Raw genomic sequence first — 23,447 nt, forward strand, 5'->3', positions numbered from 1 at the left:
CGGCCTAGTTCAAATCTCCACATTTTGGTCATTTTCACTCCAAATTTGCTCTTTTTTGCATCTTTTTGCTCCAATAACCATAATTCATCATTCCTGCAACAAAACATCAAAAATACATTTCTTTAAAGTGCAATATCTGTAAAAACAGTATAAAATAGGTATGAAAATCTCAATATATTTTCCTTAGGTCACCCCATGAACTACATTCTCATTCATGAAATCAATATGTGATTCCAACTATTTGTTGACTGAGACAAAACCATCTCGGATCTTACATGTTCTCACAACAGGTATTAACATCTTAATTGGCCAAAACAAGAAGTAAATGAAGTGCAAGGTCTTAAATCATCACAACTTCTTTCAACTTTAAAGTTTAATACTTCACACAACTTCTTTTAAACATTTAATCACTTATCATTTTAAAGAAAAAGATAAATAAAACTACTCATAATTCATGGAGAAAATACAACCACACAAGAGTTTTAAAGTAGAATTCATGCACACAAATAAGAAATCTAAATTAAAAACTAAGTGTAGTCACAAAGATAAACACTTCTCTCAAATTATCTCCACCAAATATTTTGAAGTTCCTTTGAATTCTCTTTCTTCTCTCACAATACAAACTAATGCTCAAAATAAAATAAAATAAAATAAAGGTGGTGGGCGGCGACAACATTAATGTGAACTTTTGGTGGGTGGTTGTTGGCCTCTTCTTTTTGATAATCTAAGTCTTTGCTTATAAAAATCCAAGGGGTGCCTTGGTGTCTCTTTAAAAAGGTGTCTTCATTCAATGAATCTTCTAGAAGTTGTCTCCTCATAAGCCAATTGAATGAATTTTCGTGTCCATGGGTTATTTCCCACATTTTTATTAAGGGTTGCTTCAAAAATCTCTTCAAAATTCCGCTCCAATTACTATTTCCTCAAATAACTAACTTTGGCGCTTAAGCGCGGGGTACCTGGCACTTAGGCGCGGATCTGGGTGCTTAAGCGCCCCAGTTCATTCTGCACATTTCTTCATTTTTGCTCCAAATTTGACCCATTTTCACTCTGTTTAGCATTTTCCATTCATTTTATTGTACCTACAAGAAAACCACAAAAATACATTTCATTAAAGCGCAATATCTCAAACTATAAAAATACTAAATATTTTAGGTGTATCAGTATCTAAGAAGAATGATTCGTGGTGAATACTATATATTTTAGCTGTATCAGTATCTAAGAAGAATGATTCGTGGTGAATTGTGCATTAACACTAAGTTCATCAACAAGATTACCATCAAGTACTGGTTTCCTAAACCTCGCCTAGACGACCTCTTGGATTAAATACATGGAGCCACCAACTTTTTTAAGGTTGCCTTATGCAATGGATATCACCAAATCCAGGTGAGGAAAGGAGACAAGTGGAAGATTGTTTTAAAGACACGAGATGTTTTATATGAGTGGACAGTTATGCCCTTTGGATGATCAAGAGTGCCCCAACACTTTTACAATGTTGATAAGTTAGGTAATTTGGGCCCACATTAAGAAATTTGTGGTGGTCCACTTTAATGACATTCTGATATAAAGTCATTTCAAGGAGCACTTGAAACACATGAGGTCAATATTCGATGCATTGCGAGCAAAGAAGCTATATGCCCATCCAAATAAGTGACACTTTATGAAATACCAGGTGCCTTTTTCATATTATATCGTGTCTAGTTTAGGTATTTGGATGGATCCTACAAATCGAGGCAATTATTAGCTGAACTGCACAGCAGTCATTCACCAAGCTCAGGTAGTTTCTGAAACTAGTGTCATTTTACAAGTGATTCATCGGGAGCTTCAGTTCCATCACCGCCGATCTGATAGAGCTTTTGAAGGGAGAGAAATTCCAGTGGACATAGACAACTTGGAAGAGTTTCAATGCACTCAAGAATAAGGTAACCCAGGCACCACTCTTGGCATTTCCTTATTTCAACGAGTTGTTCGAGTTAAAGAGTGATGTATCCGACATAGAAATAGGAGCAATGCTGATCCAGGGAGGCCACCCTATCACTATTTTCAGTGAGAAGATGAATGATTCTAGAAAGAAATACTTGACGTATGACAATGAGTTTATGCAATTGTGAGAGCTCTTGAGCGCTGGAGTCATTACCTACTGACGAGCGAGTTCACATTGTTCATGGACCATGAGGCCTTCCAGTTCTTAAACAACCAAAGCAAATTGAAAAGTTGACAAGCAACTTGGGTGGAAATCTTAACATTATCCAGTCCATGCTCAAGCACAACACTGAGAGTTAGAACCAGGTAACAGATGCACAGAGCTATCATCACTTGCCGATCACTGCAATAAATGCTAGCATCGTGGGCTTTGAGGTAATAAAGGAGCTTTATGAAATAGATGAGAATTTTGAAAAGTTTAGGAACAGTGTAACGAGAAACCTGTCAAGCTGTACTACAAGGCTGATGGATATTTGTTCTACAAGAGTAAGTTGTGCAATTTTAGATGTTCGTTGAGAGAGTCCATTGTTCAGAAAAGCCAAAGTGGAAGACTTGCAAGGTATTTGGCATTGACAAAACTCTTGCACTCGTGAGACAATTCTTCTTTTAGCTTTGACTAGCAAGAGTTGTGGAGTAGTACGTTAGGCAATGCAGGATTTGTCATAGGACAAAAGCTATGGGAAAGAATGCAGGGTTATAAATGCCATTACCAGCCCAAGAGGCGTCGTAAAGGAATGTTAGCATGTACTTTATGGCGGAACTTCCGAGATAATGGAATAAAGATTCAGTCATGGTCATGATGCATCAATTCTCAAAGATGATATATTTTATTAGTGTGCCATTGACATTGGATGCATGACATATTGCCGACATGTATTTCAGAGAGTTTATGAGATTGCACGAGATACATAGGACCATCAGTTCATACAAGGATGTGAAGTTCCCGAGTCACTTTTGAAGGACTGTGGGGAAAACTACTCATTAAGCTTCAATTAAATTCTATAGCTCACTCTCAAATGGACGATCAGACTGAGGTAGTAAACGGGAGCTTTAAAAGTTTGCTAAGATGCTTTGTTATTAAGAATATTAAGCGATGGGATTTAATTTTAGCGGAGATCGAGTTTGGTTATAATAGATAGATGAGTGTACAACTTGGTCACTTCACTTGAATTGGTACCTCTTCTGTCTACATCAGAGATTAACAATGATGATGAAGAACAAGTACACGAGATTCAAAAACTCTACAAGGATGTTGGGAGGAATAAAACTAAACAAAACAGCAAGTACCAAGCACAAGCAAATAAGTCCAAAAAGAAAGTGACTACGCATGCTCCCTACTTCCCTCCTCGCCACAGTGGTCAGTTTGTCCTTGTTTTCTTTATTTCCTATTTTCCAGAACAATTGTGTGATTCCTTTTAAAATTTTCAGCAAGAATATATTACATTTTGTATTTCTCGGATTAACTCCAGTATCATCCAGAGTACAAAAGAATGAAAGGAGGTTAAAGATTTCCATGCTTAAACATAGAAGGGTAATTCTCCACCTTCCACTGAACTAACGGTTATGCCTTTTTGTTGTGCATATGGAGCTTCTCCCTTGCACATTCTCAAACTGCTTCTTTAAATAGGCCAAGATAAACTCCTAGCAGTTTAATTTAGAAACATTTACATATTTACCACCTAATTCCTAGATATTTACATATCTAACACCTAAATTTAGCATTTTTTTTTTACATTTATGCTCAGACATCACAAAATATAGCTATTTTAACGTTGAAAAAGATATACACCTTTCCATACATAAGAACTTGACATATGTAAAAATTACTTTACGTGTTGAATATGTAAACACATAAGAAATAACAGGCAGCTTTATAAATCTTCCTTTAATTTTATTTAATTGCAGATTTCACCATTCGCAACAATATAAAAAATTGCAACAAATTAAATTATTACATTACTGAAGCTGAGAAATTCCAACAAGCTGCAATTATATACACTACTGCAAATAGAGAAAGTAGGAAAAAGCTTAAAAAGAATTATACATGTTACAATAATGACCAACTAAGCTCAAGGAACTCGCCTTTACAGCGTTTACTTTTTACAAGAATGGTGGGCAGAAATGCAAAATAGAACTAATCAGCCTTGCTAAATTAACACACTCGATCATCTATGCAACTCAACTTCAAAGAATTTGCTTCCATTAGCATAATGAAGATTAACTTTGTTGATGGACATGAAATTTCTTCATAAATATAGCTCTAGATGGGATAAGCGCAGTGAAGATCATACAAGAATTAGAAAGAACAATGAGGTAGTAAACAGATAAAACTTCATATGTTTTCCTACTTTACCTGCAATGAAGATGAATTACAGAATAAGCAGATGATTTAAAGCAATGCGATCGTAGATGAAACATTATATTAATTGTAAGGAACATTTACATACGTAGCACACAATTCTTATATATTTATGTATCTCACAACTAAACTTTCATAATTACACGTATAGTATTCAAAAATTTAATATCACATCAAAAATAGCACTAATTACCACTACTTAATAATCAAATCCATCTTTTCATGCACAGGTAAAGTGCTACGCGCGTAAATATGAGGTGTGAGACACGTAAAATCATAAGAATTGTGCGCTGCGCCTGTAATTTATCTAATTGTAATTACACACAAGATTTTTTTCAGGACATGTGATTGTCACAAAAAAATCATTCTCTTTATCAAATTAGTGATTTTCATTCAGGCTTTGTATCATGGTTATGGATATTAGTAGGTTTTTATGTCAAAATTATTGTCATTTTAAATGCCAACACCCTTTGTCAATTGAGATAGACACTTGTTATTTGGGATATATTTCTTGCTACTTTGTCATTATTGTTCATGAAAATTATGGCTTCTCTTATATTGAGGAGTATTAGCTGTAGAATGATTGCTGACTGTTGAACAAATAAAGGGAAGTTTACATACGTATCAGACAATTCTTATGTATTTACATATCTAACACATTAAGTTTGATATTAACATTTATAAATAACACCCTGGTGTGTTATAAACCTATGCATGAAAACAAGTATCTCACATTTCAAAAGTTAGTAATAGTAGAATTTTTTATGTGATATTAAAGATTTTAGCGGAGTCCATGTAAATAACAAAATTTAGTTCCTTGATATGTAAAAATATAAGAACTCAGTGGCATCTATATAAATGCCCCCATAAATAAAAGGCTTTTTTTGGTCCCTTGTCTTCTTTGTCCTAAATGTTTCCATCGGCACAAAAAATAATATTGATTCCCTTCTCCCTAGTTCAAAAATCTACCGTGAAGTTAAAAATAAACTCAATCTGAAAGTCCCAATTCCCATCTACAAATAAGCTCCACATCATGAAAAGACAAATATTCCCTCTGCAGCTTTTACTAACCTCCTATATGTAATTTCACCCTCCAAACAATCATCCTAAAATCTTTAAATTTGGAATGCTAATTGTCCCCAAACAAATACGAAATGAGCTCAATTTTGTAGGCTATATCATTTGTATAATCATTGAACAAACTCATTTTTTAAAAATGCTTAATCGTTATTCGAGTTTGAATTTGAACATAGACGCTAACCAAGGTACATGCCCTCTTGTTGAGCCACAATTAAAAAAAATATAAAACTAATTACTTAATCTACTCTCCCAAATATAATCTAAATTCCACGAATTTCTTAAACTCAAGCTTGTCCCAATCAAGTACAATCTAACCTAAATGTGTTTTGACCAACCCAACATGATTGAGCCCCAATAAAAAAAAAATTAAACTAATTACCTAATCTGCTTTCCCAAACCTAATCAAAATTCCACCAATTTCTTAAACTCAAGCCTGGCCCAATCAAGTTCAATCAAACCTAATTGTGTTTTGACCAACCCAACTTGATTGACCCAACCCACCCAACTCAATAGCCCAACCCAATGCAGCTATGAGCCTAAATGTTAAAAAGGCAAAAAAAAGTCATTTTGCAAAAATTTATCAAATAATATGCAATGAAAAATCCAGATTTTCAGAAGGTTCTTACAAACTGTGGATAAGTTGTTCTTGAAGTTCTATGAGGAGAGTTTTACACTTAAAACTCCTAATAGTTTTCTTTTCATATCCATACACAAGAAAAACTATTTGTACCTTTTCTGCAAGATGGATTTCTTATCCAACTTTTCTTCAAATATAATTTTCGATACGATTGAGTTCATTAGCATAACTGTACAAGGACCAATAATTCTTTCTCCAATAGCATTTCAAATCTATAGACGCTTTAAATGAGTCACTGCTTTAGTCAGTATGATGCTTCATGTGTTTCTCATAGTTATGGTCTTCAGTGATTTATTGTTATGTCATACTTATTTTGTGTGTAACAATCATATCACTGGTCATGACTAATATTTGGTTAAACTATAAAGGAAAAATAATTTTTTTCATTTTTAGACATGTAGGAAATTAGTTCATCATTACTAAAATTTTATTTGTCATTCTAATATGTCTGCCTTTATAAACAATAGAAATTGAGTTGTATTTTGAATGGAGTTTGATTGTTTAAATTGAGAAATGACAATTGCCCTTAAAGTTATAAATTCAAATTAATAGGTTGGGTTCAGATTCAATTTGACAAGTTCAAGTCCCGAATAAAGTAAAATTAAGCCTAATACATTTATTAAATGGGTTGAAAATTTCAACCCTGAAACAAACTGCTAAACCCAATCTGACACATCATGGCATGAGTTGGGTCGCCGTACCGTAAACTTTGAAGGAGGTAGAAATGATCATATGTTTTGTACACACCAACTAAAGAAAATGATTACTATTAAATATGAATTTTTAAAAAATACCAACAACAACAATAAAGCCTTAATCCCACTACGTGAGGTCGGCTACAAGTATCCTTTTTCTCCATTGCGTCCTATTTAGTGTCATATTTTCATTTAGTTCCAATAAATTAAAATCATTTTTTATACAATAAGCCCAAGTCTTCCTAGGTCTACCTCTGTCTTTCTTAACATAAATCGAATCTAAACCATCTACTCTCCTAATCAGATCATCAGATGGTCGACGTTTAATGTGATCAAACCATGTAAGATAGCTTTCTCAAATCTATTTAGATTTTTGAGTTCACAGGTGCAAGACTTAAATTTTGTTCATGCCATTTCAAGCTGAACTAAAATAAACTCAAATCCTACATGAGTTAAAATGAACTCAAAATTTCCGTGTTGAGTTCAAGTTATATTTTCATGTGTGGTTCAATATCAACTCAAATACTCGAGTCCGAATAAACTCAAAATTTTTGAGTTTGCAAAACATATGATTGAAACCGTGACCTTGGAAAGACAAGCTTCTTCTCTAACTAATAGACCACAAATCCTTCTTCTCTCTCCTTCTAGCTCCCTTGACATAAAACTATAAGATCAAATCTCCCTACTCACTTTCCCTTATGCCCCCTTTTACTCAAGGCATTGCTTTTTTTTATAATTTATTTATTCTCCTTCATTTGGCCCCTCCAGTTCTTCATCTACATTGGATAATAATCATTATTGTAAATAGAAGCATTAAATTAAATCATGATCACACATTCTCTTTCCATCTCTTCATTAATTTATTAAAGAAATATCTAAAGGAAGACACAAACTACAATCTCTTGAGACTTAATATATTATATCACTAAAATAGGATAGATATTTCACAAATAAAGATTCTCAACCCTTAATTTACAAACAAGAGAAAAAAAAAATTACATCCTGTTTGAATTTATATTCAAAAATAATTTATTCTTGTGAAAAGTTATGAGGAATAAATTATTTCCTTAGAATGGATTTATTTCCATTCCTATTTTAGGCTTTCTTATATTTATGTTGTTTCCTTTATCTCCAAATAATTATTATAAATTAATTATTTGAAGATATTAGGTGTTATATCTTTTCTTTCTTGTTATCTTTTTTTTTATTGTCTTTCCTACTCTAAGATTTACGGTACGGCGTTTCTCTTTCCACCAGTTCTTCAAAGGGTTTGTGTTGGGTGGGTGAATATCGCAAGCACAGTTTAAGAACACAACAATCGTGTTGATGGCGTGCTTCTTCACGAAAATGATGCCAGCAAAAGTTGGAGTTTGTAACCAGCGGCTTCCTCCAGAACAGCATGTTTTTCTCTGGAGCTTTCCCAACAACAGACCCTCCTCCTGAGCTTTTCCTGTAGCAGGCCCTCCTCCAAAGCTGTTTCCTGTATCAGACTCTCCTCCGACACTTTTCGCTGAAAACGTTTTCCAACAGAGCTTGTCCCTGCAACAGTCCCTCTTCCAGAATCTTTTCCTGCAGCAGCCCTCCTCCGGAGTTTTTTCCTATTTCAGACCCTCCTCCGAAGCTTTTCCTGCAGCAGGTTCTCCATCGAAATTCTTCCTGCAGCAAACTCTCCTCAAGAGCCTTTTCTTTCATCAACCCCTCTTCCAGAACATTTTCCTGCATCAAGCCCTCCTTTGGAGTTTTTTCCTATATCAGGTCGTTTGTATCTTTTCCTTCAGAAAGGCCTACCTCCGGTGTTTTTTCCTTTTTTTTCTGCAGGTCATACCCTGCAGCTTTTCTTGTTAGTTGTCTATTTCCCTGCAAACTCCTCTTCAGCATTATCTGTAAGAGTTTTCTTCTTACCTACAGACACTAAACTAACTACAGTCAAAGACAACCGGAGTCAACTAGAAGTTAGTTTCTCCTGTAGAAAGTCTACTGTCCTGCAAACCAAATGACAACATTACCTGTAAGAGTCTTCAGCCTACCTATAGACAGACACTGCAGGAACATCAATCAAAGACAACCACAGTTGTCTATTTCCACAAACTCTCCCGGATGAGTCTTCTGCCTACCTACGGATACTGCAGGAACTACAGTCAAAGACAACCGCAGTACGAGACAAAGACTTCAAATTCTACCTCATAGGATCTTTTTCTAATGTTTTCTAATCAAGTTGAGTATTGTTTTCAGCCATCTTTCAACTTGAGGGGTGTGTTACAAGATATACAACAACAACAACAATAAAGCCTTAATCCCACTACGTGGGGTCAACTACATGAATTCTTTTTCTTCATTGTGTCCTATTTAGTGTCATATTTTCATTTAGTTCTAATCAATTAATATCATTTTTTATACCATAAGCCCAAGTCATCCTATGTCTACCTCTGTATTTCTTAACATGTCAAATCAAAACATCTACTCTCCTATTCAAATCCTGAAATGGTCGACTTTAAGAAATTATTTAAACCATGAAAGAACTAACAAGTTTCAGTGTTTTGAAGTGCGCTTCGGCGAGACAAAGCAAGCGTCAAGCGATTCACGATGTTTTGCACATGAAATGTGATTCGAAGCACGCTTTTAAAACATTATCCTTTATACATACGAATTTTTTAGTAAATCACTTCCTTAGTTGCACTAATTGTATTGATTATACAACCATATATATATATAATTAGTTGCCAATGCCTAAACATAATGGAACTAGACACGTACAAAAGGCTCCAAATCCTTGCAAAGCAGTAGAAGCAAAAATTATAGAAGAATCACAGATCTTTCATAAGGAAGCCGCAGATCTGATGTTGAATCCACTTGAATACAGCCTGCTAGAATATGGTATCTCCACGGATAATATATCTATTGGTGAAACAAATGAAGAACAAAAATGTTATATTAGAAAAAATAATTACATATGAAAATTATAATTTAAAATGTGGGATGCGTTAAAATTTAGAAAATGCAGAATTATGTTATTGATTTCACAATGGGTTAACCCTTACATGAATGCTAGAATATGAAAGACAATAAAAAAAATGATAATTGGAAAGAAAAGAACACCTAATATCTCTAATTAATCAATTGTCTTGTGAAAAATTATGAGAATAAATTATTTCTTTGGATTGGATTTATTTCCTTTCCAATTTTAGGTTTTCCTATATTTATGTTGTTTCTTTTTTCTCCAAATAATTATTATGAATTGATTAATTGGAGATATTAGGAGTTATATATTTCTTTCCAATTATCTCTTTTTTTATCGTCTTTTCTAGCATTCATGTAAAGGTTAACCACTTGTGATATCAATAACATAATTCTTTATTATTCTAAATTTCAATGCATCCCATCATTTTAAATCATAATTTTCAGATGTAATTATTTTTTTTAATATAACATTCTTGTTCTTCATTAATTTCCCCAATAGATATATTATCTGTCGAGTTACCATGTTCCAGCAGGCTGTATTCAAGTGGATTCAACATCAGATCTGTGACTTCCTTATGAAATATATGTGATTCTTCTATAATTTTTGCTTCTAGTGCTTTACCAAGATTTGGAGCTTTTGTACTTGTCTCGTTCCATTATGTTTAGACATTAACAACTAATATTATGGGAGTGAAGCATCAATATATATATATATATATATATAAATTCATGAAAACCTAAAAAGGCTAATATATTAAATAGAAAGAAATACACATATACAATATGAGGGAGGGCCCAAGCATGGCACCCCGCCCACACAAAAACCACAAATGGTTCCGAAACTAAAAAAATACATTAGAACTAAAATAAAAAACCTAACAGTGTCGAAATACATAGTATCAGGTGGCTAGAGAGCGACCCAATTTAGTCTTGTCTCTGTCACATAAAAACGACAAATGGTTCCAAAACTAGAAAAAAATAGAAAAATACATTAGAAACTAAAATAAAAAGTCTAAGTGTCGAAAACCTAATTTGGTCTTGCCTCTACCTCTAGTTCTAGGGTAAAAGTAAGCTAATAAGCTAGTAAGATAATTGTCATTGCCAATAGTAACCAATGTATCATCCAATATGTTCCCGAGCTGGAGTCGGCTTCCATTCTTCTTCTTCCTTCAGGAATAGACCCATCATTCCTCTTCCGAAGAATCAGTTTGATGGGGCAGTAGAACTGAAGCAAAAGGATTACCAACCGCATTACCCACAATAGGTTCTAGTATATGTGAAGTATGAGTTGCCTCTACACCAGATACTTCCTGAATAAGTGGAGCTATGAGGCTCTTTTGATTATTAGTCTGAACATTATCATTTGTAGATAATAATCCATCAGTATTGTTTTTTATGGGGTTTGAAGGTGTCAACATCACATCACTCGCAGTAATAGTAACAACAGTGTCATGGGGGTCCTCAGGGGCAATTCCTCAGGGGCAATAGACACCTCATGTCTGGTAACATCCTCCCCATGTAGAACTAAAATGTCCAGAGCAGTGGGGTTAGACCCATCCTTATTCACTTTCTTATTCACTTGAACCTTAGATTTGAACCTTAGATTTCAAAGTTGGATGAAACTTGTGGCATTTATAAAGGACATGATCAATCATCTTACAGTGGGTACAATATGGGGGTTTGTGCTCAATGACAATGACGATTTGTTGTCAATAGCCATTATTGGTTGTGCCCTGCCAGACTTCAGTAACATCAGGTAAAATAATATCCCTTTCTACAAGTATGCTAGCCACAGAGGGTCTGGTTAGGTTGAAAGTAGACAGATCTAATTTCAAATGATCCCCAATTATGGTCTTAATAGAGTAAAGAACCTGATGATGAAAAAAATGCAACTTGAGACCAGGTAAACTAAATCATACAGGTACAGTAGGAGTTTCATGATTTGGGTCGAAATCAGAAGACCACTTGAGTAGCTTCATAGGTTTACCAGCAATGTTAAGATATTTTTTGGAAAAAATCCGAGTGTAGTCTTCAGGCAGAGTTAACTGAATTAAAACATGTATTCCATTCATGAGCCCCACTTTCCACTTTCCACTTTCCACTTTCCTGCTAATTTCAGGTCATCAAAACTTTTCTTGATAACCTCCATAGGTGGGTGTCCCCACTAAAATTTCCCAATGAGAGCAAACTTGAATTTGTCAGTCAAGGATGAAATTTCTGACCCTGAGAAAAAGAGTTGTCTTCCCACTTTTCCTATTTGCATTCTTAATAAAGTGGTAATCACCTGTGCCATCACGATTCTCCTTATAACTTGAGGGGAACACAACCAACGTCTCCCTCTGAGAATTACCCACATGGACAAAGGAGGTTTTGTCAGGTTCATCCGAAGGAAGCTCCATCGAGGGGCCGAAGAAGTCAGGGCGCAGCGCAGAAGACAGTAAACCGCAACGCATCCCATTATTTTAAATTATAATTTTCAAATGTAATTATTTTTTCTTATATAACATTCTTGTTCTTCATTAATTTTTCCAATAGATATATTATCCGTCAAGTTACCATGTTCCAGTAGGTTGTATTCAAGTGGATTCAACATCAGATCTGCGACTTCCTTATGAAATATCTGTGATTCTTCTATAATTTTTGCTTCTAGTGCTTTAGCAAGATTTGGAGCCGCCTTTTGTACCTGTCTAGTTAGACTATGTGTAAATATATATATATATATATACATATATATATACTTTGTAATTTATTAAAAAAGTTGTATGTATAAAGAATAATATTTTAAAAGCGTGCTTCGAATCATATTTCACTTGCAAAACGAAGTGAATCGCTTGACACTTGCTTTGTCTCACCGAAGCGCACTTCAAAACACTGAAACTATTTAGTCCTTTCACGGCTTAAAGAGTGTAAATAAAGGCTTTCGCTAGTGTTCTAAGGAGCGTGAGGAGGAAATAGTAGTATTCAAGTGTTTGAGGGGAATAAAGGAGCCAAACATCATCTTTGACTTCGGCCTAGCTTTCGAGGCACACTTCGAACATTGCGGTCTTCTTTTGACATTATCCTAGAATTCAACTTAGTCGATAATCCCTTTAGTTCCGATGTATTTACAAATTTGACACCTAAACTTCAATTTTTACAAATTATATTTACGTGTTAGATATGTAAATACATAGGAATTGGGTGGTATGTAAATATCCCTTAGGTAATGAAGGTGGACCAAAAGAAAAAAAACTAGATTTTAGAGCAAATACTAATTGATACAAAAACATTTTACTTCAATTTTTTAATTTTCAAAAGAAATAAACTCTCTCAATATTAGCATTCAAGTTAGGTATTGTATTACATTATTTTCTATTTTATATCAACAGTTAAGTTATTCATTATGTTTTATACTTCTTCATGATGTATTTATACATTAATAGTTTAATGTAACATATTAACGTTTTGGTTAATAAAAATGTCACTTTGCTTTGCGTTTTAAAACAAAAAAAAGCCTTACTCATTACACTGTGTTTTGCGCTTTAATAACACTGTTAAGGAATAACTTAATTATACTCAAAATGAAGTTCTAGTTGTGTGTATCTTCATTCTACATCTGGGAGTAAAATTCTTGATCAAATGAGAGATTTCTGGAGAAGATGATCTCCTTGTTTAGGCGTAAGGCTTGATTCATCAAATTTGGTGAATTTATTCATGGTACTTTTTTCTATTCTATAAATCCTATTGTTGTTTTGCATGTATAACTGATTTACTCAAGATGGATGCAATATGGATTCCACCACGTGCATGGCTTTCAAATCGTTATAGCGTCTTAACATCTTCGAATTCCTACATGATGTTTCTAATATAAAAATATCAAATTATCACCAATATTGAATTTCTTGATATTTCAACAGTCATCATAGGTAATGAATAATTGTTAAAATTAAGAATTGTGACCAGTAAAATTGCATTTGTGTGATTGTATGCTTCTGATTGTAAGCATGGCATTAGAAATCCTAAAACCTAATAGATCCAACATCAAAGAGCAAGCAAGAGAGAGAGAGAGAGGAGAGAGAGAGATTAGATAATAATTTTAGAAGGGAAAGCTCTATCTCATTCACTGGCATAGCTGCCTATTCTTCATAAAGGAACTAAGTAGAATGGTCTAAGTTATAATAAAATAAACAAACAACACACATCAAACAAAAAGTTTTTTTCTAATTTGATATTTTATGTGCACTTACCCGCAACATAGTGGTTGAGGATGTAGTTTACAACCGTGAGCTCGCGAGTTCAAATCGCGCATATTGCCCTTTAAGCTCACTTTCCCCGAAATTTTTTTTTGGTTATTTTATGATGTAACGCTCCCTCTCAAGCTATGTAGCATATATATCAAGTAGCTTCATCATGTTACATAATAGACAAAGCTAGAGGACCCAAAGGTTTATAAAAATATTAGCTAATTGTTCTAAATTAGAAATTTGCGGGATAATAATTTTCTTCGAAAATACAACTTAAATAAAATGACAAACAACCTCAATATCTTTAATTCTTTCATGGAACATAAAATTGTTGGAAATTGAGATGTGCTCTAATTGTCAAAGTATTAAATCATAAATTGATATGAATAATGGACCATAGGAAAAGTAGAAAACTAAACTCACTTAAGATGACCATTACCCACATCATTGCTTATGTAAAATCCATAACTATATATTCAACTTCAATGTTCAATATGTTTGTTTCTTATTTTTTCACATATCCAAATAATTCCCTAAAAAATATAACATATAGAAATTGACCTCACTTCTTAATCAAAGCCAGAAGAGTACTTCATTATCCAAGTGCTCAATCTCAATGCATAATAACCCTTTTCTAAGAGATATTTCGTTTTACCTGAGAATGTGCAAAATAATATCCGAATGCTTATGTTATGGAGCTTCCATGCGAAGCAAATCCTTTAACGAATGAAATATCAAACTTAGTAACAATCAAATTAACCAATTTTTTACCTACTCATTGATACCAAGATGATCCACATTGTCAAAATTAGGTCAAGTATCCAATAAATGTCTTAGCATATTTGCAACTAAGAAGAACAATATATTCAAGATCTACAACATATTTCATTCGAGAGATGGATGACCTTCTTTTTATTATAAATAATTCAACTCCTAGAAAATATCTTAGGCAAATAAATTTTAATAACAAAGCACTTTTGCTAATAGTGCTTTATTTGGAAGTTATTTTATCACTCTTAATAAGATATTATCAACATAAATAGCCCAAATAATTGAGCATGATGGTGGACATTTCACAAAGATGGAAAGCTCCACAATTCTACTGCAAAGGTCAAATCTCAATAAGAACTTGTAAAAATTGTCTATACATTATCTCCTCGAGTAAACGTATGTGATTCTCCCTTGCACAATATAACTAAATGGATGCTCCATATAAACTGCCCCATTAAGATCAACATAGAGAAAAACATAACTTCCATTTGCAGCATAAATTATTGTTAATTGACCATCATAGATAAGAAATGCAATTGGAGAAGCTTAACAACTAAGAAAAAGGTATCAAAATAATCTATCAGAGACTCGTGTGATTTTTTTTGGTATCTAGCCAAGTATTGCACAAATCGAACGAGCTGTTAAAATGACTTTGGATAGTTAACACCCAATGATAAGCAATGGGTTTGGCCCAAAAATCAACCAAAACTCGTTCATGTCAACTGACTAGAACACTCGTCTTAACATTTATAGTCTATTTTCACAGAGGAATATGCAACACATTTTAAAATATCCTAAGAATAGATGAAAATGTATAGATAAGATAAAAGACTAAGTATATAAAAGTGACAAATGATGTATAAAAGAAGAAAAATGACTAAATAATATGGAAGAGTTCTTGGAATGAACAATAGATTGCTTTTAATAATTTTGTAAGATAATTGATAAACGTACATGAAAGCTCATAAGAAAAAGGATGCTCGGTCAAATTTCACAATGAGGATGTAGGTATAGTTGTAGATGGTGATCGACAATATCATTTGTAAATCTTTAAGAGGATAGGTATTGCATGATGTCTTGGACGAAAAGCAACAAGTGGTAAAGGTATAAAGACAATCGAGAAAAGAGAATAAAAGTATAATCTCATAAAAATAACATCGATTGAAGTGAATTAGAGTCTGAGAAGGGATCATAATAGTATATTTCTATATGTGAGAACACATGGGAAATAAAAACTTAATAGCATAAGCAAAAAAACTTAACAAGCAAAAGAAAAAATATGAATAGAGCAGTCACAACTAAAAACCATAGGATGAAAAACAAATGTAGTGGATAAAAAAAGACTAGATGGATCAATACAATTGAGAAAAGTAGAGATAGGATGCAATTGATAAGTCGGAAAATTGTCAAGACTACATCCCCTAAAAATTATGAGATACATACATAGCACATTAATATCCTAAAAACATCAAGTAAATAATATCTTTTTTTTATTTAAAAATACTATTTTGTTAAGATATATAGGGACAAGTTTGATAGATAATACCATTATTACAGCAAAAAGTACAAAGACTAAAAAAATTTAATTACAATAGTATTTAACAATACTATTTTGTTAAATCTATAGAGACAAGTTTGATAAATAATACTATTATTACAGAAAAAAAGTGTGAAGGCTACAGAAATTTCAAAACTTCATCTGTGCGTAAAGTTTTAACTACACTAGAACTTTTGCTCTTTATCTGAAGTCTAAAATACATTAAGAACATCTAACCAATATTTAACCAAGTAGACCCATGAAATTTTAAGCAATCATTAATGAAACTGACAAATAACATAATATTAAGTACCAATAAGTTAAGGAACCCAAACATCCAAGTGAACTAATTCAATAAGGAAGATTACAACGAGTTGTAAGAAAAAAAAAATGAGATGCACGATGATGTTTATCCAATCGTCAACAAATCAAACTTAGAGATGAGAAAAATTTTCAAAGTTTATAAGGACAAAGACCTAACCAACAATGCCATTAATATGATCAATAGTGAAAGATAAATCAAAAGGCTCATCAGCCATTAAGTAATAGAGCTTTATTGCTTCCTACCAATCATCTTCCTTAAGTTAAGATCCTAAAAAACATGAGGGATAAAATTTATGGAGCAGCTATGAGTTCCAAAATGATAGTGAATAGATATTAGGTTCATAAAAAACTATGGTGCATATCAGGTCATCTCTTCCTGGGAATCCATCATTCGTGTCTCTACTATTACTTTCTTAGTTTTGTTTCATGTGCTTATTCACCATATGCTAGAAAACCGCTAACTATTTTCTCCATACATATCTTGTATGCCATAATCATTGTTGCTATTAGTTTCCTATTACAAAGAGATGTATTATATTCTTGAACGAGTCAATCCAAATCATCATATGGGAGAAAAACTGATCTAAAGGGAGAAGCAACAAGAGTAGTGATCCCGAAAATATAGTTGTGTAAAACTTATAAAGTTGACTCTGCTTTACAACGATGCCAAAAACTTGGTGTGTTATTTTATAAATAAGAAATTTAAGCAATTTATATTGGGATTTTATACAAGTATACGTATCGTTATCAAGTAATATAAGACTTTTTATTTAAGCCCCAAATATCAATCCCACGAGGAAGGTTTAAATTTGAAATGATAAATTAATTAAGAAATTCACAGAAATAAAACGAAATTAATGTCACTAATTTCAAATTGTTTTAGATATTATCAGAACTAAATTATTAACTACTAGCAAAACTAAAATGCAAAGTTTAAACAGTAACTACTAAACTATGCTTTATGTGATGAAGTTTTCTAATATGAAAAAGTATTTTTCTCACTACAATGAGTTTTTAGTAAAATGAGATGAGATAAATAGTTTAAATATGTATTGTGCCAAATAAAAGAAATTTTAATTCTCTACCTTGATTCAGTGTTATAGAAAATTATTGGCTAATCTCAGGTTTAGTCCCTAAATCTATGGTTAGGCTAAGAGGATACTGTCTCTCACTCCACAGCTCCCACTTCCCTTCCCTTGAAGGCTAACACTAGCTTTAGTTCTTAAATACTAAGACCGAATTGGAGATTTTAGTCTGTCGCCCTAAAATCTCCAATTCTACACCCAACAAAGTATATTTCTTTATTTATTTGCATTTAATTCCATGAACGAAATACTCCTTCATGGAATTAAATGTGTTTCTCACTCTTGTTTTAGAATTCATACTCCATTTCCCGGATCATATGTTTCACAACATATTTTAACAAATCAATTTGTCAGATATAAAAGTAAATTAAGAACGGAGTTGAAAAACCATTACAATTTATTTTATATTTTAAAATTGGCACATCCAAATCATCGCTTCAGTTCACCATATCTCAGAATAGGGAGAAAGATAAAGGAAACTACTCAGACTTCATGAGAAAGATACAACAAAACATAAATTTCATATATAAAAGAAAGTTCATACAACAATAATAAACAAACAATACTTATCTGAAACACTTTTTCTCAAAGCAAATCTCTTGTAGTCTCTCTTATAAGATGTAGGAAGAAGAAATCTCTCACTTCTCTCCCTCTCTAATACTCTTAGAGAAGAATTCACACTTAAACTCACCACAAAAACTCAAAACTTTAAAGAAATAAATGACTAATGGACTCTAAGTGGCTATGGGGAATGTGGAATAGCATGGAAGAGAGTGGAAAATGGTCGAAGGGGGGTTTTTTCTGATCGATTTCCGCTCTAAATAGAGTCAAATGTCGGTTCTCCAATAGGTGCATCCAAAAACTCTTCAAAATGTGTCCAAATTTGTCGAATCTTCTAGAAATAGGCAGGGCTTGCCCTGACATTGGCATCGTCGGCGCCAGTGGCCCGTGACTTAATTACGTGCTCTCTGTTAAATGGCGTCGTTGGCGCTGCTCCTAGTGTTGTTCTGTCGGTCTGCGACGTCGGCGTCCATCCTGAAGCCGTCAGCGCTGTGTATTCCTTCAAAAATCTCATTTTGACTCTAAATTCCATCATTTTTGCTTCATTTTTGCTTCAAGTCCTAAAAATCAATAATCTTCAATAAAAAATGAAAAATACATTTCCTTAAAGCGCAATATCATAAAAAATGAGTATAAAATATAGACATAAATATGCATATATTTTTTGTGTATCCAAATTCCCCAAGCTAAAATATTACTTGTCTTTAAGTAACTTCTTTACTACATAAAAATATGACTCGTAGCAAAGTTTTAACTTCTAGATTTCTATATTTTAGTCCACTGAATACAATAACATAACTTTAAAAAAATATAAAATAACACCAGTTAATACTAAAGGTATAAGAATATCTAACAATCAAGTCTAAGATTTTTAGTTATTTATTCTTTTGAAGGAAAATTACAAATTGTCATATTAAAGCTACTTAAAAGATACATATGAAAAAGAACTTCATGAAATTTTACTAGTAAATATGCTAATACTTAAATATAAGTTTAAAGAATGTAGCCAAGCATTATTCTTTAAGTTGATTCAAGTGAAACCAATTTTTAATTAGGTATCTCCTCAAACTTCTCATCACATCTTTTTCTTTTCTTTTCTTTTCTCTTTTTTTTTCAGAATCATTTTCAATCATTTTTCTTTGTTTTTCTTTTCTTTTTTTTTTTTATGTGAGGATTACTATATCTAGATAGCCTTTAATGATTTTGAAGTTCACTATCCCTTTCTTAAAGTTAAAAATTTTTCACATTCCTTCACTTTATAAATTTATATTAGTTTTAAAGATTTTTCATAAAGTTTTATTTTTTTCTTCTTACATAAATCTCTAAGATTTTTTAACACTTCAAAAAGATAATTTCCTTTACTTATAATAGAAAAACATAGTCTTATTCTCTTATACCAAATATCCTAATCTTTAAAATTAACCTTTATTATTGAAAATTTTTACTTAAGTTTACTATATATTTAGAAACACAAATATAGTTATCTAAAGTTACCCTCTAATATCAAAGGTCTTGTTAAATTTAACAACTTTGATTAACACCAAATATCATGTTAAATTTAAAAATTTTGAAAATATAGCTAATTGTAGACAAATAAAATTAAGTTTCTTTCTTTAAAAAGAAATTCGTTCCCCCCTCCTAAACTTAAAAATTTTAAAAGATTTTACACGAAAAACTTAAAATGAAATAAAGGGTGAAAAAAAATATTTAATACATAAAGAAAAAACTTACCTGTTGAAGGTTCTGATACTGAAACTTAACTCTGAAATATTGCAGATGCTAATATGAAAAGCTACAAAACTTTAAACATTAAATAACACATAATACATATAAAAATTTGGTGAGAAAGAGTTAATTATAAATACATCAATAAAGCACTAAAATAAATTCCAAGTACTAAAAATGATTTCCAATGTAAAAACAGTTTTACAATCCTACTGTTCACAATATAACATAACATCTAAAATAAAACGAAGTATCACACTTTAAAAACAAACAACAATAACAATAAAGTACAATCAACTATAAACTAAACAAAAGATCAAACTAAAACATCACCAGTCATCATCATAATCTTCTTCTACATTAAAGTTTTGCTGCTGATACGGGGTAAAGACAGAGTGAGTAGGAAACTGAACTGAGTGGTCACCACTCACGTATCTAACCATCGCATCATCATAAGCAACATCATATTCAAACTTCTGCCTTATCAAATCATCATTATGTGCTTTTCTAGCCTCCATATTTTCCATTCTGTTTTCCATCCTCAAGATATCTCCTTGTTGGATCATCAGTTGCTCCATAAGTCCCTAAAGAGTGGGCGTAATACAAGTAGAAGGAATATCCCTACTACTTCCAGATCTCCATCCAACATGAGATTCATAAGTTTTAATATTTGCAGGTCGAATAGGTTTTAGAGGCTTAATCCTCTCCTCATTCATTCCAAAATCAACTCCTGCTTGTTCACAAAGTGTGAAGATCAGGGCATAGGGCAGGGTGTGCTAAACCACCAGTTGTTTCATCCAAACCATAGAACGAGTGTTTCTATAAACAATAGAGCCTACATCTATCCTCTAATCTGCTGGATACAAAAGTTCAAGATGGTTATATCCTTTGTAAAATTCCTATGATAATTTGTTAGTATCATTCTAGCAGATATAAAATAATGTCATGCCTTAGATACTACATTTAACATAAAAAAGAGGGAAGTTTATCTTAACATTATTTTTCACCTTCCAAGCTCCTCTTCCATCAGTAAGAAAACAAAAAACTTCATCCAAGGGCTCATTTGTAGCAGAAAATGATTTGTACTGACAGCTATACACATCCCCTAACTGATAAAATTCATTAATTCTTCTTGGAGTAAATTCCACCATTTTCCCACGAACGAAAACGTAGTTTTCAGAAGTTTCCTTTAAGTTGGCATAGAACTACATCACTATACCAATAATAGCCTCAGCAATAAAGTAACAAAATTCTCCCACTGTCGAGCAACGATTAATCTTTCGACTTCTCCACCCAGATTTTTAAATGCTCGATCCGGAACTACACTCTTAGTTGCAAGCAGACTATTGAAACAAATGTTAGCTATGTAGTTGACAAATTTTTTATCATCAAAATCCACTTTTCTCTTTCCTGTGCTCATTCTCGGTGCCATGGTAATCTATGAAAATTTGATAAAATCCAAATAAATTATTTGAAAATCACAATGTGGAACGTTTTAAACTTAAATCTACTAAGTAAGAGTTCTTCACCAAAGGATTTTCTCAAAATCTTCTCAAAAAATTTAAAACTTTCTTATCTCGGCAATGTAGAATAAATCTTTGGTGAAAATAAAAAATTTTGGGTTCAAAGTGTACCTCTTACCGAGAGAAGATAAAATCCAAACTTCTTTTGCCTTAAAATCATCTCAAATCCAAGCAATAGTAAGCCCCTAGACAAACCGGAGGTTGAAGGTGACCGAAAGGGTAAAAATAGTGTTTTTACTGTACAAATCGCGAATTTTAAGGGATTTGGGTACTTTCGGGTCGAGGGCGTAGTCGGCGCACATTCTAGCGCCGTCGGCGCCAGTGGCCAAAAATTTAATTTTTAAATCTTTGCAATTTTCAACTTTCTTTCAATTCACTCCAAAGTCTAATTAGTCTTTTTGAACACTATTTCTTGTCTTAAAATAATTCACAAACAAATATTTTCACAAACAATACCATACTAGCTTTTATATATGAAAATCTAATTCTTACAAATACACTTTTTTAATCACACTTAATCACACTTTCAGTAAACTAAATTATAATTCAACGTCGAAATCAAGCCACAACACGAGAATGCTTACACAAAACTATATACACAATTAAAGTTATAAGAGTTCTAAAGCAAAGTAAATCCAACATAATCACATTAAAAACATAATTACTTTAAAATAGTAGAAAGTCCAACTTCACTTATTCTGCTTCATCTTCAGTATTTTTTCCTCCTCTAATATCTCCCATAGATTGGTAATGGACGTACAAATTGCAAAAGGGTCGATATGAAATTTGATCAGTCGAATTTTCATCGATCCATCCATTTTTCTAGAGCATCTGCATTAAACCAGCTTCAATCGTTCCAGCATGATCAAAATTCTCCTTCATCCACCAATTAAACCAGCTTCAATTGTTCCAGCATGATCAAAATTCTCCTTCATCCACCAATCTAAGTGATAAAAAAGGTAGTTAAGATTTCCAATTGCATTCATAATACTCTGAAGTTCTCTTTCGATTTTTTTTTATTTTCTTCTCCAAAGATATTGAAGTTTCAACTGTTTGTGGCACTAATGGTGTTGAAGCATGTGATGAATGATCCAAAATAATATCTAATGTTTCATTTACATTCCCAATATAATTGTGATTAATATGAATAACGGGCTCCCAGGGTAATAACACTTTATCCCAAATTTCATATGATACTTGAGATTGACTGCAAAATAAGAAAATCGTAGAAGGATGCCTCAGTCCATATAAAGGTCCATTCATAATAATACTCATAATAGATTTGAAAATAATCGATCCCAAATCAATGAGTTTTTCCATTTGAATGCAATAGTTTAAAATTGCACTTTCTTTTGTAACTCTACTAATCTCATGGTAGAGAGTAATTTTGCAGAGATAAAGAAATGTCATTATTTTGATATTGGAATAAGTAGTGAAGCGAAGAAACTAACGTATCCGTCATCTCTGATTTCCCAATTATCATTTTCATCCGTCAGAAAATGATATACATCTTGCATTATATTTTTCGTTGGGAGAAAATTTGTATAGTGATAGATTGACATGTTTTCTACCATATACAAATCATTAATTCGAGGTGGAGTAAATGGTACAGTCTTACCTCGAACGAAGACGACTCCTTGGATAATTCTATGTAAGTTAGCATAGAATTTCTTTATCACTGGTGCAATAGCTGCAGCGGTTGTGTAGCATAGAACTTCTCAACGCCTCTGTACTATGATTTTTTCAATCTGTGAACTTAGATTACTCAATCCATGATTGACAAAGTCTCTCTCCTTGATAAGTCTCTTTTTCGTAATGACTTTGTTGTATAATCTCTCCGCGTCAAAATTGATAAGTTTTCTTCTATTGAAAACTTCATACCTTGAAATACTTCTGGAATTAGAAGCCCTGGATTTCAAATTTGGAAATTTCTGATCGTTCAAGGCAGTTTTTAGGCCTTTAAAAATACCTCGACGATTATTTAAGAGT

The 23,447-nt window shown here is 32.6% G+C and overlaps 1 protein-coding gene across 2 annotated transcripts in view; it reads right to left on the minus strand.

The window, feature by feature from the left end:
* Nucleotides 1–3,913: 3,913 nt before the first annotated feature.
* Nucleotides 3,914–23,447, minus strand: part of LOC110037246 (uncharacterized GPI-anchored protein At1g61900) — an 80,991-nt gene continuing 61,457 nt past the window's right edge. For both annotated transcript variants that reach the window (XM_020741843.1, XM_020741842.1), the window contains exon 8: nt 3,914–4,333. In XM_020741843.1, the coding sequence (XP_020597502.1) occupies nt 4,266–4,333 (68 nt within the window). In that variant the 3' untranslated portion in view covers nt 3,914–4,265. The remainder of the gene's footprint in view (nt 4,334–23,447) is intronic.

This window comes from Phalaenopsis equestris, unplaced genomic scaffold (genome assembly GCF_001263595.1).
Source record: "Phalaenopsis equestris unplaced genomic scaffold, ASM126359v1 Scaffold217374, whole genome shotgun sequence".
NCBI lineage: Eukaryota > Viridiplantae > Streptophyta > Magnoliopsida > Asparagales > Orchidaceae > Phalaenopsis > Phalaenopsis equestris.